This window comes from Bacillus rossius, chromosome 8, assembly GCF_032445375.1.
Source record: "Bacillus rossius redtenbacheri isolate Brsri chromosome 8, Brsri_v3, whole genome shotgun sequence".
Lineage (NCBI taxonomy): Eukaryota > Metazoa > Arthropoda > Insecta > Phasmatodea > Bacillidae > Bacillus > Bacillus rossius.
The window spans coordinates 60,269,698-60,285,495 of record NC_086336.1 but is presented as its reverse complement, the minus strand read 5'-3'; the positions used below and the strand labels follow the sequence as shown (position 1 = coordinate 60,285,495).

Genomic DNA, 15,798 nt, shown 5'->3' with positions numbered 1-15,798 from the left:
TGTGCGGAAAAAACGTTTCGCCAGTCCATACTGTCAGTACAAACAATCAGTCCATCAGCTGAGTGTCTTTGTTTATACCTACTATTTAGTTAGTTTTTTTTTTTTTTGCTATTTTCCCCCATTTTTCAAGTTAAAATGCAACTGCAATTGCAACATTCAAAGATGAAACGACATATTCTACGTTGGAACGATACCTCCAACAGCAGCAGCAATCGCATGAGTGATCGTGGTGTGTTTGGGGAAGGCTTCAGCTGGGTCGTTACCACAACGCAGAAATACCATAACGCCGAATGTCAAAATTGACCACAACGCCGACAGCTAGAAAACTGATGTGTACCACACAACGCCGAAATAACAACTGAATGAATTTGTGTGTGTTTCTTAAATGTACCTTAACGCCGAAATACCACAATCAAACCTAACCTTACCTAACCTAGCGTAATATAACCTAACCTAATTTAACCTAGCCTATCCTAGCCTAGCTTAACCTAACCTAACCTAACCTAGTCTAACTTAACCTAGTCTAACCTAACCTAGTCTAACCTAACCTAACCTTTGTGGCAGTCCTGCAATGACATTTTTCGGCGTCAGTGTATTTCGGCGTTGTGGTACACAGCAGTTTTCTAGCTGTCGGCGTTGTGGTATTTCGGCGTTGTGGTGCGTCCCCGCTTCAGCCCAGTCCGAACTGGGAGCTGGACTGATGGTGCTAGCGTCCGTCCAGGATCAACGCACAATCGCAGTCCCCCGCCTTTGGTACAGCCACTGAGCCGCGTGGGTTGGGTTCAGACCGTGCTTCGCGAACACGCGGGAAGTCGTGTCCGTCGCTCAAGAATGGCCCGCTGATTGGACGCGTCGCGGCGCTAATACGGTCGTCGCATGAACCCCCACCCCCACCCACCTTCCACCCCAGCGTGGAGCTACGCACGCACCGTCTAGCGAGGCGCCTTAATTAGCGCCAATATTGTGGCGCTCGCCAACCCCTCTCCCCTCCTCCTCCCCCCCCCCCCCTCACCAACCCTTTCCCGACCCTTTCCCGACAAACCCCCTCATTTCAGAATTCGAGTTCCGCGTCACACGGAATTAGATTTCGAGCCCCCAAGCGAAGAGTTTTCGCTGCTTGACCGGGTACACATTTTTTTTTTTTTGTAAATAAAACAGAAATATTCACGTAAAATTACAGACATTTGTACGTTTGTACATGTTCTACGTATGAAACAACTTCCGTCACCACAAAATAGTGTTTCGCTGGATTAATACGTTCAGATTATTAACCCGGGCATTCATGCTTTGTGATGTCACAGCACCTCCGTTTGTTGACGCAGAGAAACCGTTCCCTGAATAGCTTTCAAGCGTTAAATGCGCACATCAATAAGCACAATAAAACTAAATGAAGTCCATCTATTGAATATTTGATTTCTATTTTCCAACGTTAAAATAAATGTGCAAAAATAACCATAGCTATGGGTAGGGGCATACAGATTTCACGAAAAGATTTCGAGACTAGCTGAAAGTTAAAACACTGTAGAATCATCTGTGTTTCGTGATTCGGTAAGTTTCTTTCAGGTACACGTATTTCGTCACAACACCAATCACGATAATCCAGTGCGGAAGCAAACGCGTCCTGAGTGGCTCGGTCAAATAAGGCAACGACTTCTCTCGCAGACGGCCGCCAATCACAAGGAAGAAACCACAGGTGCTGGTATACCTTGTTGCAGTCTAATAAGTGTTCAGATCTTTTCGCGAAATCTGCATGCCCCTAGCTATGGGTTATACAAAGTTACAATATATTTATCGTTGTATTACAAACTATAACTTGGCAAGTTGTTTCCAAAGGAATCTTTTGTAAAAGAGAAAATGTTTAATTATGTTTAGGGGAAAAGGTAAAGTATGGGAGGGGGTTTGTGGCGTAAGGCCACTTCCATTAAAAAAAAAAAAGGAAAAAAAATTGACCCTTATTTAATCTATCGTGACAGCCTCGGTGTCGGGTTGGTATAGACATTCACGATGTTTCAATTCCCGGCAGGCTTAAGTTCAAATACTTTCACCTTTTTGAAGTGAAACTTCTTTACAGCCAGTGACTCGTAGAGCGTAACGAAAAGTGCAACGCACAGTATTGGGGCGCTCGATGGTGGAGAGTAGCAGGGAAGTGGGATGGTAATTAGGTACCTAATAAAGCAGAGAGTAAAACAACCATTTTAAGACTTTTTGCAATTTTTTTTATCGCCGTGTTTGTTACGATTGTGAGCTTCCAGTGCGGACCTTCAGTGTGTACTTTATTGTTTAGTTTTTTCGCTAAAAAAATATTAAATTTTTTGGTTTTTAGTTTGAGTGGATTATTGAAGATTCAATATTTGCTTCTAGCATGCCTTGTGGCCCCGCATTAATTTTTTTCGCGATGTGTTTTAAATTGGCGTACAGTAGGTATAGCTTGTTACGTGTCAATAACAAGAAGAAAAAAAGTAGTCGAAATATGTAGTGAATGACGCCCACCTAGTACAGATCCTCAAGTCAGCACCCAACGATCAGACTGTAAACACTGGACCACATACACTTAGCATTTGGAGTCTTTCCTACTTTTCATTAAAACCACGATTTTTCCCAATGACCTTGAAAGATTCAATTTTCTTCTAAAAACAGGATGAGCTTTGGTAACACAAAAAAATATCACCAAATAGTATTAAAATGTTACATAGGTTAACTTATTTAAGAATTAAATTTAATAATTCAGTAGACGCCAACAAAAAAGCTATACGATAAATGAGTCTCCAAAATATGTCACTTTTTTATTAATTAGACTGGTGCTAGTAGCTCCATTTTTTTATGATATTGGGAGGGGAAGGTTAAAGACTGGGAGAAGAGAGACAGTCAATCAGTAATAACGTCATCTTTTAATTCAATTTTTTTATGTCCGAAACATCGAAATCTTTTTTATCATTTTATTTACATGTTACAAGACTTTTTATTTTATCTGTGTACATAATTTGTTTGGAAATGTGGTATCGTTAATGTATTATTAGTTATTGTTTTAAATTCGTATTAAATAAAATTAAACGTGAGTATGTATTGTGAATTAAATTTTTAATATAAATTAATAATACTAGGTGTCCCCCGCCCGCTTCGCGTGGCATAAAGTACATGCCAAGCGAGTGAAATATTAAATTTTGTTGTCTAGCTGCCTAATTTCTTACCATGAATGAATTTTACGAAATGAACGCACACAGATAACCACTTAGGGTCTTATAAATTTACACGAGTTAAAAAATTAAATAACACAGCTTTCCACATCACCATGGAGGTAAATTTACGCGTCCATTTTCCGTAAGATCACGCATTGTTTGGATGTACGCAAAAATGACCATAGCCATGTGTTTGTACAAAGTTGCAATACTGTAATCTTCTGTTAAAGCAGAGAATTTTTTTTTGACGTGATAAATTCTTAAAAAACCGATGAACACCGGCTGCACGCACGAAAAATTGTCACGTTCCGCCTGAGCCGAGCGTGCAACAACCGGACAACCAACCGTGCGAGAAAATCTTCTATAATATCAAACAGGTTAAGGCGGGCATTTTAAACTAATTTTTCGTGATTATATTTAAACAAATTATTCAAATTAAATTTACAAAAACTGTAAATAATATTTGAAAATTAAAAAGTAAGTATGCAATTATTCATCAATGTTTTCTTATGACTAGAGACCTGCAAAATTCGCGGATTCATTCGGTGATAGGCTAGAATTCAAACACATATACATCTTAGATAATTTTGCTATTGGCTTACTGTTCATCTGGACGAATCTCGACCAGTTAATAACCCTCAACCAAAGAAGGATCGAATCACAGACAAACCAGCTGAGACAATTTACAAGTCGGCAGCCAATGAACTTGCGTTATTTTCCCGAGTGTACAAGGGTATGTGCAGTCCATCCTGAAGGCCATCGAAACCGCGAATTTTGCAGGTCTCTACTTATGACTAGAGACCTGCAAAATTCGCGGATTCATTGACCTCTAGGATAGAATCCACAGTCCTTTAAATACTCTCGGAAATGACACCTGTTCATTGGCTACTGACGCGTGAGACGTCTCAACTAGGCTGTCCGTAATTCGGCACTTTCTTGGTTTAGTGTTTCCCATTGGCTCACAGTTCCCCGGATAAAATGTGGGCCAATCGCAGAAGCGGTACGAAGGTATAGTTGTTTTGATGCTAGCCTATCGCGAAATGAATCCGCGAATTTTGCATGTCTCTACTTATGACTAGAGACCGGAAAATTTCGCAAATTCATTTCGCTTCAGGCTAAAATACAAATATTTATACCTCAGTGCTGCCTCTGCTATTGGCTCACAACTCACCTGGTTGACGCTGGGCCGATGAGAAACACCCGACCAAAGCTTTATCGAATCACAGGCTGCTACGTTGGGACGTCTCAAAACACAGCAGCCAATGAGTGGGTGGCATTTGACCGAGTGTACGTGGAACTATGGAGTTCGTCCTGGAGGTCGTTGAACCCGCGGATTTTTCCCGGGCCCTAGGAATTATTCATCAATGTTTTCTTGTGACGTTTCCACGTAAAATTATCGTCCGTAAACCGACTTTACAGACAACCCGCTGTGCGCAGGCTCGAAAAGCGTCCAGACCGCCGCGGCCGACCGGACGCAGCTAGTAACAGATGCTCGTGTTTATCGCCTGGCCGTTGACACAGCTGTCGGGCGCGTCGCGTAGCTGGCCTACTGAGCGTTCACTCAGGAGCCTCGTATCCACAAGCCCGCGTCCCGTGTTGTGTGGCTCAGCTTGAACGTTCAGCTTGCATTCATCCTGTATCTCTGCTCGTCGTTCATACAAACATAAATGTTAGTTCGTTCAAAATCTTAAAAAAAAAAAAAAAAAAAAAAAAAAAATGGTTGTCTGCAAAGTCGGTTTACGGACGATATTTTAACGTGACAACGTCATAACAAAACATTGATGAAATGATTGCATACTTTTATTAATAAAATTGAATCATTAATTTGATTGAATTATCACTATTTTTTTATGGATACAAAGAACATAGTGAAATTATATCTACAATTTAATTGATAAATTTACTTTCATTTGCACTCATTGATTCAAATATGTTTATTACTTTAACGTAGAGATTATTTTAACTATAACTTTTATACATGTTTGCTATTTAACTTCTTCCAATCTGTGTTATTCTGTTAAGGATAGGAAAAGTAGGAAACGAATGGGAGTGTTTCAAGTTTAATGTGCCTCGAAAAAGTCAAATCGATGGTCGTTCCAATCGAGTGGAAGACAGATAGATGCGGCGCAAGCGTACAATGAGCGTAACGGGACACAGCGTAACGGGACAATGTTCGTAATGGGACACTTTTTCGTGCGTGCAGCCGGCGTTTATCGATTTATTAGACGTTGTCACGTCAATAAAAACTCCGAAAGTTCTTCGCCGATCGCTTTGACTTTTTTACACAGTGTTGCATTTGAATTCGCGCTCTTTTGTATATCCTTACATCACACTTGTGACAGGTAAAAAGATATATAAAAATATTAATATATAAATGAACGCGTGTTTGTCTTCTCATTTTTAAATATAAATATATAAATTAGAAGTTATAGACATACAATGATAGAAATATAGAGAGAGTAATATAGAGATATAGATACGGAGATTGATTGAGACATAGGTAGAAACATTGATACACAGAGAGATAGGGTGATATGGAGAGATATGTATAGAGATGCATAGAGATATCGAGATATATATAGTGAAATATAGTGAGATTTATAGAGACATATATAGAGAGCCAGAGAGGGAAAGAGAGCTTAGAGATCCTTTGTCTATGTGTACCTATTTCAAACAAATTACAAAAAAAAAAATATGAAAGAGGTACCTATAGCAACGCGTACCGAGCATTAGATAGTTTTGAATAAATTCAAGAGACAACCATCTTAAGTTGTTTATAATAATGATGATAAAATTTAATACGTATTTATTTAATGTATTTTTTTTTTAGAAAATTAAAGGACAAATATTATGCCAACCCTAGTATGAACTTACAATTAAAGCATCGTGTTATGTACAGTTTGAAATTAATCGTTTGTGTATACCCTTTGTATTTATATGTTTTGCCTTATTTTATGTACTGTATATCTATACTAATATTTTAAAGCTGAAGAATTGGTTTGTTTGTTGGTTTGTTTGAACGCGCTAATCTCAGGAACCACTGTTCCGATTTGAAAAATTCTTTCAGTGTTGGATAGTACATTTATCGAGGAAGGCTATAGGCTATATTATATTATCGATAACATTAGGGATCCTTACTAAAAGTACAATTTAGAATCAAATGCGTTGGAGGGGGTTAGATACAACATGCAGTACACGTACGAAGTGTGTGTTGATAATGCCGCAGGCGCTAGAAGTTTATTTCCTATTGCCTATTAACATTGCTGCCACGCACTAGATGCCATATAATTCTTAATTTTCCCATACAAGTAAAAAACACCCGTGTGATATTAACAACGAAGCAATCAGTACCCTCATAAGAGTTCAATTAGTATTTAAATACTTTTTATCACTTTAAATCGCAAACCTAAACTATTGTTTTTTTTCCTCTCTCTGTGTTTATTTGATTTTTCTTTTACTAGAATTATTTTTATTATTATTATTAATTAACTTTCATTTTTCGGACCATCAATAATTTTCCTCTCCCGTTACAATTCTGACAAGGATATATATATATATATATATATAAGCGAAATATCACTCACTGACCCACTCATCACGAGATCTCTAAAACTATACACCCGATTGACTTGAAATTTAGCTTTGTTACTCATTTTGTGATGTAGACGCTCACTAAGAACGGATTCTGCGGAAATCCGATCCCAAGGGGAGTTTCAGGGGCGTAATATATCATAATTTCCCGTTTTTAGTAGGAAATCACCATGGCAACGGCTGTTGCTTTGTTGATGCTTCATTCCTCTCTATGGCAACGACTATTTCATTGTTAGTGCAGTCCTCATCGCCGTTGAAATTTTTCGGGTACTTTAAATATCAAAAATTGCCCCTTTTTTCAAGTATATATATATATATATCAGACTTGAAACTTCACAGTAATGTTCCTTATGTTACGCAGGATGACATTTTCCGAAAACTAGATTCCATGGGTGGTTAAAACCAGGCAACAGTGGGTACTTTGTCTGCATGAGAACAGGATTTTGCATTGTTCATGCCTTCTGCGTCTCCATGGCAACGGGCATCGCGTGGCAGTGGCGTACCTACAAGGAGGGGCATGTATAATGAGCGACGCAAGAGTGATCTGTCTGTATACTGCCGTAGCGAAGTACGGGTACATCAGTTGTACGTTGCGTGCACGAGTCGGGAAACCATCGGTGCTATTCATTTTCTCTCCGGTACATTATACAGCATTGTAATAAATTTTCACTGAATTTTTTATTATTTACCAGTACTGTAAATGGGAGATGTGGCTTAATTTTTTTCCATTTGTATAGCCGTGCGAAGCCGGGTCGGGCAGCTAGTCATTCATAATCCAATAAAAAAAAATTGGTTTCCCAAAATCCCACAAACCTGAGGTTTTTTTTTTTTTTTTGGATTTGGGAAATTTTAAATGTTGTTTTTGTGAGATTATTTTTTAAATTTTCCAAGAAAATAGTTCTAAACCAATTATTTATTTGGGGTCTAGAGCCACTAAAACGCACGTACATAGCCCATGTCCAGTGACGAAGGTAAGATTTCTGTGGCTCCTGAGCAGGGGCGGATCCAGCGTTTGATGTCGGTAGGGGCGAATGCAGGTTTCAAAAGTATTTAAAATGGGAGAGTCCGGGGGTCCACCCCACGGAAAAACTATAGATTTCGCATGCAAAATTATGTTTTTTATAGCAATTTTGTGCTTAAAATGTCAAATACACTTTTGGTATAGTCGGTAAAAATTTTCACAGAAGATTAGTTTTGGTAAATGATAAAGTTTTCAGAAAATAATAAATAAAATACAATAATTAAAGAATGGGCATAACATGTGTAGTAATAACTAAAATTAAAATGTTATTTACATATAATGATTTTGCATAACTAGAAGTTGCAAAACAACAGTTTTTCTCCATCATAGAATGAATTACATCCTGCGGGTTCTCTTGCTTGCAAAGCGATCAATGACTTTTTCTTTATCAATCTCGCAGCCATAATGGATATGCAATAATGCAAGTCCGGTCAGCCTGTCATCCTTTGTGGTAGATCTTAACCACGTCTAGTCTTCTCAATCTCGAAATGTTCTCTCTGCCGATGCGACACTTACGGATAAGGTGACTAAGATTTTCAGGAGAATGTAGATGCCTGTATACAACTCCTCGTCACAAGAAGCGAGAACATCGAGAGCTGTGGAGGGTATTGTATTGTTAATTTCTTTCTCACGGGTTCACTTCGCCTCCCATGATCGAACCTTGGTATTAAGTTGTCTTTCCACATATTCTAGCCCATTAACTCCAAGGAGAGAGCCATAATTTGTAGAAATTTTTTTTGACATTTACTTGACTAGAAGAGGAAGTTGGTAACAAAGCTTACAGACTGTGAAGCTGTTGCGTTTCTTCCGAAAACCGATGTTTTAAATCTTCGACAATGTGCTCCAGAATGGGAATGAATACAGCTCTTCGGAAATATTCAACAGGGTTCGTTGATGGGTAATTTTGTCTGTGTGTTTGTCTTTTCACAAGTCGAGGTATAGTTAAATCTACACCAAGCTCCTGAGCAAGACCATCAGCTTCGTTGAAAAGTAGAGAAAATAGCTCTTCGCACTGTGTAAGTTTTGTATTTAGAACAGAAAGAGTATCTGCCAGAATAACTTGGGCAACCTTAAGGTCTATTGAAGTCTTCTGATATAGTCTACTCAAAGGAAGAGTGTCTCCCAGCATATCAGATAAGCAGATGACTGTGACAATAAATTCACTCTCACAAAGTGCAGTCAAAAAAGTCTTTGCTTTTGCAGCACTTTCAGCATCTTTCCAAGATGCGACACACTCTAAAGACTGAGCTTCTTTCAGAAAAGATGTTCGGAAATACAAAACGCCGTCGTGTCCCTTAAGCTCAGGACAGCTGAAAAATTGAAGGATGAAGGAAACATGCCCAGAGTGAAGTTACTCTGTGTCAATGTGGCACACAGCTATCAATATTTCGGTTTCATGTAAGACATTGCGCGGGTCTTTATGTATTTGGCTAAATCATCGATTTTGCTTCCCTGGGTGAAGGGGGGGGGGGGGGGCGATCGCCCCTATCGCCCCCCCTTGGATCCGCGCCTGCTCCTGAGGTTCTGAAATTGCCACTTCTTTGCCTTAAAAACCAAGGCACGTGTCGAGAAATCACGAGAAATGGAATCAACAGCCGTTAAATACTAAACCTCACCAAGAGTCCTGCCGTTCAAGTAACGGAATATATATATATATATATATATATATATATTATCAGCTAAAAAAAAAAGGTGAAAACTCGTAAAGCTTAACGCAATGCATTAAAGGATATGAATGAAAAAATTAAAAGATTTTTTTTTTTTTTTAGTTTCAGCTACCGAAAGGGGGGAAAACAATAATGGAGGAATTGGACTGTCACCATGAACGGCTTTTTTTTTTTTTTTTAACCAAGTAGGGCTACCATTAGTTGCTGGAGAAGGAAATGGGGGGAAAAAAGAGGAGAAGGAGGAAAAAGGAGGGAGGGGGGAGTGAGTTCGCGCGATGACTCATTCTATTACGAGCGCTTTGTTATTCATGCTGCTTCTCCCCCCACCCCTCCCCTCGCAGGCACCCTCCTTCATAAAAGTCCTTAATGACGTCCGTAGGCAGTTTCTGAGCCGAGTGGCCAGCAGACATAGTGCACTTGGGTACAAATTATTATTTTTATTTTTAATGTAGTCTATTTTACGCCAATCAGTACCCACCACCGGTCAGTGGGATCCTTTTTTTTTTTTTTTTTTAATTTTTCTCACGAAAATATTTCCAGACCAGCTGTGTGTTGAAAAACTTTGTAGCGTTTGTCTTGTGCTTCGTGGTTGGCTGGGTTTTGTTTTCAGGCGCATATCTACCGTCAGCCCAATTTTCACACACATCTTTAGACACGAACGAGTTATTTCGTCTTATTGAAAAAAAAGTGTTTTTTTTGTACTAGATAAATATCGTATTAAATACTAATGCCTAATAGGTGAATAATGGAAACTATGGTATCATGTTTTGGGGGATCAAATAGCTATGTTTACACCATAAAAGTATCTTATAAATATTGCATTTGTAAATATTGTTTCCGAATGTGGAAATCTTATGAAAAAAAATTGTTTTTACAACATTACGAATATAATGAAGTAGTTGACACATGAAAGGGGAGGAGTGGAGGAAGTTTCTAGTCACAAGAAGTATTTTTAGTCGAGATACATGCACTGTTTTCGAAAGAGAGACGATGCCTGCTGAACGGCTAGTAGCGGATATAATACAACGAATTTAATAAATTAGTTTACACGTGAAAGGGGAGGCGTGGAGGAAGTTTATGGTCACAGGAAACATTTTAGTCGAGATACATGCACCTGTTTTCGAAAGATAGACAATATCTGCTGAACGACTAGTAGCGAATACGATATAACGAGTATAATGAATTAGATGACACATGAGAGGGGAGGTATTGGAGGAAGTTTCTAGTCACAGGAAGCATTTTTAGTCGAGATACATGCACCTGTTATCGAAAGAGAAACGATGTCTGCCGAACGGCTAGTAGCGAGCTGGGCGGATCGCTTGCACCGTCCTGTAGCTTTTGTCCCCGACGCCTTATCAGTAAATTAGATTGGCAACCCAGCGATTAGGGAACCAGGAAGGATTTAGGGGTGATGATGTGGCCGGGGGGGGGGGGAGTGTGAGAAGCAGGAAGGGGGTGGCAGTATCATCCCCTACCCCCCCCCCCTTCCGCCCCCACGACAGTTCCAACACGGACGCGACGCGCGCAATTCGGAACATCCCCTCCTTTGTCGCGCCGCTATCGGAACCCGGCCGGCGCGCGGTTGGATTAGGCGGGCATTTGTCGCCGGGACGCGAACTGCCCGCTGATAGATATTTTCAATTAGATAAGGCCCGCGGGAACAATTGCTTGCGCGTCGCGTCGCGTCCTCGTGCGTGCGACAGCGTGCTAAGCGCCAAGCAACTCGAACTCACGTCTGGAAACACGAACCGATACATAGAGACCGGAAAAATTCGCGAATCCATTTCGCGATAGGTTAAAGTACAAATAGTTATACCTCAGTGCTGCCTCTGTCATTGGCTCACAACTCACCTGGATGAATCTGGGCCAATGAGAAACACCCAACCAAAGCTTTATCGAATCACAGGCTGCTACGTTGGTACGTCTCACAAGACAGCAGCCAATGAGTGGGTGGCATTTTACCGAGTGTACGTAGAACTATGGAGTTCATCCTGGAGGTCATTGAACTCGCGAATTTTTCCTGTCCCTAGCGATACATCATCGAATGTAATGCAATTTTGGAAAAAGCCCTCGAAGTTCTTTCTCAACGTCATTTCGATTTCGTCACTACGTTTATTTTCAGATATATTTACCGTTACATAAAAGCAGTCAAAAGTCGCCCGGACACACACGCGGTGTGGAGAGCTTCAGGAAAAACAACGCGATTTCAAAACTACTCAAGATATCCGAGTGGGGTCTGCTTACGAAAAGCCTTTAAGAGTTCGCTAAGGACCGAAAAGTACTTTTGATCCAGGAATATGCTTTTAAACTGTATTTTTAAAAGAGTTTAAAATGGCTAAAACGCATATATTCAGGGCATTTTTAGGCGTAAAACAACTGGTACAGATTCTTGAAAGCACTTAAGGGACTTGTAATACACCTTTATCTTCATTTCTATGCAATATAATTTTATGGTCACCGCTCATATTTCACAGTTATCATGTGATGACTAAAATACTGCGTGCCAGTTCACAGCCTTGCGCTTAGAGGCTACACCGCGCTAGAAGCACCAGCGAGCGTCGCACTTATCACCCCTCCTCACTAAAACACATACACCCCTGACAATATATATATATATATATATATATATATATATATATATATATCTTGTTTGAACATGAATAGTTCAGAATTTTTTTATGTTTGTCACGGGTTTCTAATTCCCTTCAGAGAGTGTAAAATAACTCGTGAGCTAATGACTGGGAGCCAGCGAATGATAGAAACATTTTTTTTTTGTGATACAGAACAAAGCCAAATAATAACAAGTTTTGCAGGTTTTTAAAGCATTATCACACACAAAAATTCTTCTTTTCCTGAATTTTAAATTTACCACTTTTCCAGTTTTGCAGCTTAAAATTCTTTCAATAACTTCTTAGACAAAAATGCTGGTACGTAGATGAACAGCCTAGTTATTTGGAAATCGGGGTATTATTTATTTCGTGTAAGGGAATAATTTTCTTGCCGAAACAGCTTGATGCCTCACACGAATCTGTCGAAAAAAACTTCACTCTTGCGAAGGTCTCCAAACCACTTGGTTTCTAAACTGTTCGCATAAATCTGAGTCCGCGGGAAGAGATTATTGCATGGGCAATTTAGAGACTGGGTTTGGCCTACCTCAAATGGGAAACGGCGCGTTACGCAACCTAAAATTTCGTTTATAAATTTTAATATCAACGAAACAAAATGAGTCGCTTTCAGGTCTGGGGGAAAAAAAGGATGAGCACATTCAAAGTTCCGAGAGAACTTTTTATTTTATTTTACTCCAAAGGGTGCGATCACGCAACCTGATGGGATCAGTTATCCATGAACGCACCTTTAATTTACATCCCTCTTCTTCTTTTTTTTTTGTCTTGCTAGGTCGTGATTAGTAAGTAACGTGTACGTAAATCCCCTCCTTTGTAACCCCTCCTGACACACACACACACACACACACGCTCACAAACTCTCACAATCCGCTTATGAACCTCCGACGTCTGCCCGGCCACTGGAATATCCTTTGCCAAATGCGAACTACAACTCGTGATTCGCTGACTTCCCCCCCCCCCCCCCATCTTCCCTTCCATTCCCTTCCCAATCCCATCACCCGGCCATTCATTGTCTCGTTTGAATATTCAACACTGCGAGAGACACAGTGTCTTGCTGTACGACGGAATAACACCGCGTCTTGCAAGTTCACTTCGTAAACATACTCGCATAGCAATACACTAAATGTACGCAAAAATGGTTTAGACATTTAGTTAATTAGGTACAATTCAAAAGCTCGTATTGACAACCAAAAAAAAAAAAGATCGAAAAATCCGTGAGCATATACAACACAAGTTCCCACACACTTGATTTGAAAGGCTTTTTTTATCACATTTCTTCCTCAGATAGACAACTTCCATGGAAGTTCCTAGGTAAATGAACACCCACACGTAAGACAAGACTGTATAAAGCTTTGCGCGCGCCAACAAAAAATGATAACCTCTTTATCTTTCTCTCCCTCTTCCTCTCTTCCTCTTTCTTCCAGCCTAAGATTCATTCTATCTACTGGACATTACCTGAACAATCCCAAAAGTTTGCTTTCGAAAAACGCGCGGGAAAAAATTATGTTCCTTTTACACGCCAAAATATCTTCTACAAATTTACCGGAAGAGAAATTGCATGGTTCGGTAGTAAAATAAGCAGCCTAGATGCTATTTTCTTCTTCTTTGTTTTTGTTTTTATCAATATACATACATAACTAGGTTGGATAAGGTTAGATCTGACTTGGCCTAACCTAAACGACTATCATTCCATAAAAACTTAACTGCTGCCATTGTTTTTTCTCATCCTGTTAATAAATTAATTTGTCATGTCGCGCGTGCGCCTCATATAAAAATTCACTTTCACCGCCATTTCGTAACGCACCCAAGGGAAGTGTAACCTCAAAGATGTATATTAGTGTGAGTGAAATTAGTGAATCACGTTGCTGATTTTGTCGTGTTACTTGTGTTGCAGATGAACCGTCCTATCCAAGTGAAGCCTGCGGACAGTGAAAACCGCGGAGGTAAGGCTAAGCTGCTTCAACAAACTACTTCATTGCTGTTCTCTTACCCTCCTAAGAGTGGGTAGTGGTGATAACTTAGCGTTCACAAATCAAAAGTCTGGAACCGCACTCACAAAACTGTTTTCTGTCAGTTTATCAACCTGAAATAAATATTTTTTTGACGTGATAACGTCTTATAAATCGATGAACACCTGCTGCACGCACGAAAAATTGTCACGTTCCGCCTGAGCCGAGCGTGCAAGAACCGGCCAACCACCGTGCGAGAAAATCTTCTATAATGTGAAACAGGTTAAGGCGGGCTTTTTAACTAATTGTTAGTGATTATATTAAAAAAATTATTTAAATTAAATTTGCAAACACTGTAAATAATATTTTAAAATTAAAAAGTATGCAATTTTTCATCAATGTTTTCTTATGACGTTATCACGTAAACTTATCTTCCGTAAACCGACTTTACAGACATCCCCCCCCCCCCTTTATTTTAGAAATTTTTAAAAGTAAACTATTGAAACAGATGTTATAAAATGGAAACAATCAATAGTTTTGGTTTTTTGGGAGTTTTTGCTATTTCCCATCTCCCAGAAATATTAATATCTATTAAGTAACTTTATGGGAACCTAAATCTCGAAGATGAAACCACAACATGCTATAAAAGCGATCATAGCTGGTTTATTTTTGAATCCGTCCGATATTTAATTGTTAGTGGAGTTAAACACTTTTTTATACCGTCCTAAAAACCTTGGCCTACGTAAGACTTGCTTATATACTATTGTAAGCGGCATTCCAGTGAAGTTACAATGTTTACTTTAGAGTAGCATATACGGTTTGCGGTTTCGGAAATTCCGCGTTTTAATTTTGATTTATTTTGTATTCTAGGACAGCTTCAGTCTAACCGAGTATGACATTTTAATCCAACATCTTAATTAATAAATACTATTCACACGACACCACTTCAACGTGAAGAAATTTTAAAAGTATGAAGAACACACAACTGCTATGTATAGCAAATATCGTGAAAATTTTTACTCTTGTATAAACACGGCCTTAGTTTTTTATAAACATAAATTTTCGAGTTTTAAATATCTAAATTTAAAAAAAATAGCCTAAAGTAACTTAGCATTAAAATAATTTATACTGGAATATACGCTTATTTGGGCAAGCTTGTTCGCTAATTGTCATGTAAATACTATGTTTCAAGGGTGTAATGACATTAGGAAGCTAATTAAAAATATATATTATTTACGATGTGAAAATTAGTGCTTCAGTGTGAAGTTGGAGATGTGTGAATGTTAAGTGGGAAACTAAATTATGTGTATCTCTTATGTTTACGGTAAAAGGATATTATTCTATTTAATTTTATGCTTGTGTATTGATTTTTTTTAAAAAGTTAGAATAAATTTTTGCACCTTTAATCATAAATCTAGCTTTAAACAAAGAAACTTAATTCGTCAAAAGTGCAACACTGTAAGGCGCAATACTCTATAAATATTAATGGCGCAGGGCTTGCATTCACATTTCTCTATGTTACATGTACACTGAATAAGTACTTCGGCTAACTTGAGTCTTTTCAAAAAAAAGGGGGGGGGGGGATTCTAACGAAGATCCTAACTTTTATTTTAAGACGGAGTAAGTAATGTGTATAAATCAAAATTTCTGTTAATTTACACGAAAATTTCAAATTTTATTTTGAGCAATTTAACTTTTCAACTCCTGAGTTTAAATTTATAAATTTTACCTGATAAAATATGTCATCCTCCCGATGTCATATAAAAAAAT

General features: G+C 38.8%; 1 protein-coding gene across 3 annotated transcripts in view; it reads left to right on the top strand.

Annotated features, from left to right (window-relative positions):
• The window catches only part of LOC134535045 (CUGBP Elav-like family member 4), a 693,633-nt gene that overhangs the window by 474,138 nt on the left and 203,697 nt on the right, over window positions 1–15,798 (top strand). For all 3 annotated transcript variants that reach the window (XM_063373883.1, XM_063373881.1, XM_063373882.1), the window contains one exon: window positions 13,974–14,022. In XM_063373883.1, the coding sequence (XP_063229953.1) occupies window positions 13,974–14,022 (49 nt within the window). Of the gene's footprint in view, window positions 1–13,973; window positions 14,023–15,798 lie in introns of those variants that run through there.